The 6,480-nt window shown below is 34.3% G+C and overlaps 1 protein-coding gene across 2 annotated transcripts in view; it reads left to right on the top strand.

The window, feature by feature from the left end:
- Positions 1-1,312: 1,312 nt before the first annotated feature.
- Positions 1,313-6,480, top strand: part of LOC139514503 (E3 ubiquitin-protein ligase HECTD1-like) — a 39,353-nt gene continuing 34,185 nt past the window's right edge. Inside the window, exons 1-4 of one of the 2 annotated variants that reach the window (XM_071303850.1) lie at positions 1,313-1,888; positions 3,221-3,455; positions 4,703-4,930; positions 5,485-5,804. In XM_071303850.1, the coding sequence (XP_071159951.1) occupies positions 1,749-1,888; positions 3,221-3,455; positions 4,703-4,930; positions 5,485-5,804 (923 nt within the window). In that variant the 5' untranslated portion in view covers positions 1,313-1,748. The remainder of the gene's footprint in view (positions 1,889-3,220; positions 3,456-4,702; positions 4,931-5,484; positions 5,805-6,480) is intronic. The other variant, XM_071303849.1, reaches the window with a different exon arrangement.

Here is a 6,480-nt window from a genome sequence, read left to right as displayed (position 1 = left end):
ATCAGACTCGGACTTCTCTTGAACTGAATTTTAATGTGCGTATTGTTATTCTTTTACTTTTCTACATTGGCTAGAGGTATAGGGGGAGGGTTGAGATCTCATAAACATGTTTAACCCCGCCGCAATTTTGCGCCTGTCCCAAGTCAGGAGCCTCTGGCCTTTGTTAGTCTTGTATGATTTTAAATTTTAGTTTCTTGTGTATAATTCGGAGTTTAGTATGACGTCCATTATCACTGTATTATTATGCATATTTTAGGGGCCAGCTGAAGGACACCTACGGGTGCGGGAATTCTCGCTACATTGAAGACCCATTGGTTGCCTTCGGCTGTTGTTTGCTCTATGGTCGGGTGGTTGTCGCTTTGACATATTCACCATTTCCTTTCTCAATTTTACATATATATGTCTCTGTTGTTATTATTAATCCATCAAAAGACAAGTATCACAACAATCAGTGAGAATTATCAAGTCATTGAACAATTAGTTAATTAAAATTATCCTAAACTAGCCAACAACTTTTAAATATTTCCATGTTTTCATAAATTTCAAGAATATAAACCATATAATTATCTGAATATCAACTCCAATACCCTGGTTTATTTTTTTTTAAGTAGGGCGAACGAACTCAGAGCAAACGGACCCAGGACGAACATGTTATTTGGGCGAACTGACCCGATACCATGAAAGGGTTGCAATTTGTGCCCATTATAGGGGGGGGGGGGGGGGGGGGTAGGAGGGGTCCTGATCCCGAAATCCCGGGCTTAAAAACACGAAATGCCGAGGTCCCGAATTTAAATAAAGTTAAATCCCGGATCCCGAAATTTGAAAAAAAAAATTCCCGGATCCCGAAGTAGTAACTCCCGAAATCCCGAGCTTAAAAACACCCGATCCCGGAGTCCCGATAAAGGTCTTATCCCCCCTCATTGTAGGAAAGCCAACAACTTGTCAATAATATTGTCGAAAGTACATGTATATTAAAATGTTGTCCATGAGAAAAAAATTAACGTTTTTTCTTTATTTCTGTAGAGGGTGGAAAAGTCAAAACTAACAAATGATTTGAATAGACCACCAAGTGTCCGTAATCCATTTAAAACATTCAAGTTTTTCACATGGTGACAAAAAAATGCTGAATTTAAATACAATTTTCTCGTGTTTTTTTTTAAAAGTGGATATGTTGTAAAAAAAGTAAAGAGAAATGTTGAAAAATGATGAAGTACAATTATTTTAGGAAGCTTTTATTTGTTTGTTTACAAAGCAAAGATTAAATTATAATCCGCGGGAAATTAACTTTTTAGCCATTTCCGGTGTTTAGATTATGAACCGGATGTTGCGATCACAACGAGGCTATAAATAGTTTATGAAGGTGAAGAGCAAAACAAAAGTGCCTTCCTTTGTTTCTTTTAATAACTAAAGTAGTAGATAGCTTAGTGGAAATGTTTTGAAATTTCTGTAAAAGGACACAAGAGTTTGTTCCAGTCCATGTGTTCAGTCATTTGACACGGAAGAAAGTCCGAAGGTTTCAAGCTGTATGATCGGATAATTTCCTTGCGTCGAATGCATGCACTTTCGAGTGCTCATTCATTAGTCACAAAGAATTTCCGTGTCACTTATTGTACTCATAAACGTGATAGGTTGGAGTAAAGTTATTTATCTGAACTTACCAAAAAAGGGGGTTACCCTGCTGGGGTTTCAACCTTAGAGGTCTAAACTAAGTTTAGACAAAGGTAAGCCAGACCAGACCCCCAGACACAATGGCAGACTTTGACCCAGAGACGTTGTTAGAATGGCTGCAAATGGGACAGGGAGACGAAAGAGATATGCAACAGATTGCCCTAGAACAACTGTGTATGCTGTTGTTGATGTCTGACAATGTTGACAGAGTATTTGAAAGGTAAAATTTATATAATTTATTCATGCAGTGTTCTCCCCAGGACCTTTTCATATCATGGTTATGTGATAATATCTGCAATGGTTATCTTATCAGTCTTCACGACGAGTGGCAGCCCAGGCTGGTAAAATTGCTCTCAGGCCTGTAAAAATCAGACCTACAGGCCAACAGAATCTAACTAAAAAAATTTCAAAAATTGAGCTGTAGGCCTGTAGATTTAGCAGTTCAGCGTGAAGACTGTCTTATAGGTTGTGTTATGGGTGTGATTCTATATTTTTTAGATACATGATGGTGTTTCGATTTCCCCTGTTACCCAGGATGCTACATGAAATATCTGGGGATAACACTGTAACATGTACATGTATAACATATATTATAACCAAACTGAATATATTGTCACATGTAGAACTACATGTCAATGTGCATGAAATGTATGTTCTATGTCTTTTATGTTTTATTATTAGTATTGTGTATGATTATTATGTAAATGTATGGATATGTCGGTTATAAAAGCTCTCTGTTTATTTGTTATGTATCATGCCAACTATAACTAAAGCTTTGAATTGAATTAAATGAATTGAGTCACTGTGACAGAAATAAAACAAAGTTTGGAAGCTTATGTGTAATGCTGCAGTTGGAAGTTGAAAGCGAAAGTACATGAAGTAGTGGCATTCTGATAAGGCTTAAGAAATTTCATACAATGTACATGTCCAGGTACTTAAACTTTCAAATACATGTACATGTACATTTTAGATACCCTAAAAATTGTCAATGTTCTCATCATGGCTGAAATATATTCTGATCAATCCCTGAAATCGGATATACAGTGGAAAATAAATTTGAATTGAGGAAAAATAATTCAAAGTGAAAAGGGTTACATGTACATGTACAATCAAAATTAACTAAACCACAGCAAGACAGGAAAGTCAGTTGTGGTACAGGCACTAGTAAATATAACTATATGCAATTTAGCACGCTTCTCCTTGTTTTTCTATGAAGTAACACAGTTTTAACATGGACATAAATTCTTACTCGCACAATTTAAAAAAAAGTATATTGCAGTATTGCTGCTCTCTTCACTTGTCATGCTTGTAGAGCAGTCGCCTTAAAGAAACTCATTGGTCAAACAAAAATAAATTACAATCAAACAAATTTTGCTTGCTTGCCATATATTTTTTGGAGCATTTGTCGAAAGCACTACAAATCAAATTGGTGTGGCCTTATGTCTAGAAAATCAGACATCTTTTGAAGGACAGGTCTATTAAAGTTTTAACTCTATAATTCTGTGTTAACATGTACATGTACATGTTTTTAAGAAACTGTTTTTTTTTTCAGCTGTCCACCAAGGACATTTCTCCCAGCTTTATGTCGTATCTTCTTGGATGAATGTGCTCCAGACAACGTGCTTGAGGTGACAGCAAGGGCCATTACTTACTACTTAGATGTATCGGCAGAGTGCACCAGACGTATTGTTGCTGTAGATGGCGCTATTAAAGCTTTATGCAATAGACTGGTGATTGTTGAAATGTCATCAAGGACCAGTAGAGATTTGTCTGAACAATGTATAAAGGTACATGTAAATGCTTATGAAAATCACCCATGTTTTTCACCATGTTTAAATTTACATTATTTATAAATGGTTTTTGCCAAGTCTGATCCCTTTTAATTTTATATCAATTGTATTTGAAATTCCTTATAACCACATTGTACATGTATGAAGTTTAACAGGTACCCTTGGAATTACAATGTTACAGTCAGACTTGATAAATCCGTCCTAGAATTAGAATTATAAGGTCTTCTTTAGATAATGTTACATGTACTGTACATGTAGGTAAATCAGTGCAATAAGTGTTTAAAATGTCTTGATATCATTATGTTAAAAAAAAAAGTTGTAAGTTAAGCTTTTGAAGTATTTCATTCTTGCCAAATCCAATGAATTAAGTGAAAATATGCATATGTAACTGTGATGAGTGACATTGTATTTTTGTTACATTTGTAATTTACTGTTGAGTATTTTTTCATGTTATGCTGTGATAGACCCTGATTATGAAGCATCTGTTTTAAATCCCTTTCTTCAGAGATTTGAATAAGTCCTGTTGTTTATTTTAGACAATAAGCCTTGATTAAATGTGATAACTAAACTTAAATACAATGATTACATTGTTGTACATAATAAAATTGGAGAACAAGTTCTTGTCAGTTCATTAACCTTATATAAGACAGATAACCTTTTTGATTTGGCCACAAGATTGATATATTATTTATTTTACAAAAGATTTTGTTTTATTAATCCTTTTTAGTAATTACATGTAGTAGAATGTGAATTTCATAAAATTTGTAAATATACAATTCTTTTACTGAGTTTACTATTAAAAAGTCCATTAACATTTAAAAAAAAACAAAAATAACCAAACAAACAAAAAAACCTACCTTTTGGGCACAATCTTTTTTTTATGGCACTCTGGCTTTGGCATACAAACATTTTTTTAAATATGTCCCTACACCAAGATTTGAAATACCTAGAAAGAAGTCTATTATATAATTTGTAATGAACAATTATCATAATTTTTATTGATTTAATAAAAACTACAAATCCAACATGCATCGTTTAAGTTTTATTTTTCGTCATATTTCATTATATTAGTTATAATTATGAGTTTAACTGCTTGAGATTAATGGATGAATAAATGTCTTGAAAAAATTTATTAACTTTTTAGTAGACTACTAGGCACTATGTTAGAGTTCATCATTTGTCCCTCTGTCCTCAGTTTTTAAATAGAACTTTACATGAATCACCATTCTAACTATATTCTATAGGTTATGGAGAGAATGTGTACCAGAGAATCAGGAGCTGTCTTTGATGCTGGAGGACTACAGTGTGTTCTCACCTTTATCAGAGAACATGGATCACAGGTTCATAAGGATACCTTACACTCTTCAATGTCTGTAGTTTCTCGTCTCTGTGGTAGGATGGAACCCCAAGACCAATCCTTGGAGACTTGTGTAGAGTCACTGTCTACTCTTCTAGAACATGATGATCAATTTGTAAGTCTATATATTTTACGACCAACTGGAAATAATAGCCAATCTACTTGCATAATAAATTGAATAATGCATTGGGCGTGGCCTCCAGGGTTATAACTTTATACAAATCCCTTTAAATTTTATAATGTTCAAATATCATTAAAATAGTTGAAGTACCTAACTTCTCAGACATTTTAATTTTTATGAAAATGTGCCAAAGAGACAACAACCCCAACAAAGAGCAGAAAACAGCCCAAGTCCACCAATGGGCCTTCAAGCTCAAAAATGTAGTATGGTTGAACATGTTTTGTGAGATTTTGACCCTCCCCCTTTACCTTTAGCCAATGTAGAATAAACACACACACAGCAATACATTGTACCATGGATAAGGACATTTTACCGTGTTAAAATGACAGTGTTAATTATCATGATCATTATATAGAAACTTCAAGCATTTCATATAAAAAAGCATGTGAGAATGCTTACATATATAAAGTGAAGAGATGAAGTAGGAAAGACATACTGTACAAATTTAACTTTTGGTTAAATCATGTAATACTTGTATGTTTAAACAGGTAGCAGATGGAGCCTTAAGATGTTTTGCATCTTTAGCTGATAGATTTACCCGTAAAGGAGTAGATCCTGTTCCACTAGCTCAGCATGGACTTATAGATGAACTTTTACAGAGATTACAGAGAGCAGGGGAAACCAGTCACAATGTTTCCTTAGCTAGCACTCCAGGAGCAAAAACTCCAGAATCAAAGTCGAGTCCTAGTATATCAACTGTCATAAGTTTACTATCCACCTTATGTCGGGGTTCACCAGGTATAACCCATGACCTTTTGAGGTCAGATCTTCCTGATGCTATTGAAAGTGGACTGAAGGGAGATGAAAGGTAATAAATTCAAATTTTATTTTTTAATATTTACATGTATATATAGTGTTTCCTACAGGTGGTTTTGGCGTGTAATGGCGCCCTGCCGCGATTTCTCGACGCCCTGCCCTTTTTGGGAAAAAAAATTGGCGCCCTGCCCTAATTTTGTCGAAATTCCTGACGCCATGCCTTTATCGTCGTAATTAACAACCGGTACTGAAAGACATATTTTATGAATACCGCTCGAGTTATTTCCCTTCAAAACAAAAGTTCACTAGGTCGCTATTTTGTAATCGATTTCGTAATCAGCTGATTAGCAAACTGATTGAATAGTGAATACAGATACTAATCACGGGTCCTGATCGTATCCCCCAAGTCCCAGAAACATCGTTTTGCCTAGAAGATTAATGATAAAACATCGATGTGATGCTTAGATAATTTTTTTTTACAGCTGATAGATTTCTAATTTACATAATTTACATTGTTTGCATGGTTGAACAAGCCAATGAACGGCGATCATGAGACATTTGTCAAATTGAAAAGTAAAAATTCTTTGCAAACTATTTTTTAAATACAAATGCTTGACTGTACCTTAAATGAAATGAATAAAAATCCAAACTAAATTATTAAAAGCAGAATAATCCAGAAAATAAATGAATTCCTTGATCAAATGTTTTCTTTTGTTTACAAACATGTC

Source organism: Mytilus edulis, chromosome 3, assembly GCF_963676685.1.
Source record: "Mytilus edulis chromosome 3, xbMytEdul2.2, whole genome shotgun sequence".
NCBI classification, from domain to species: domain Eukaryota; kingdom Metazoa; phylum Mollusca; class Bivalvia; order Mytilida; family Mytilidae; genus Mytilus; species Mytilus edulis.
The sequence above is the reverse complement of the archived record's forward strand: the minus strand, read 5'-3'. Positions and strand labels throughout refer to the sequence as shown.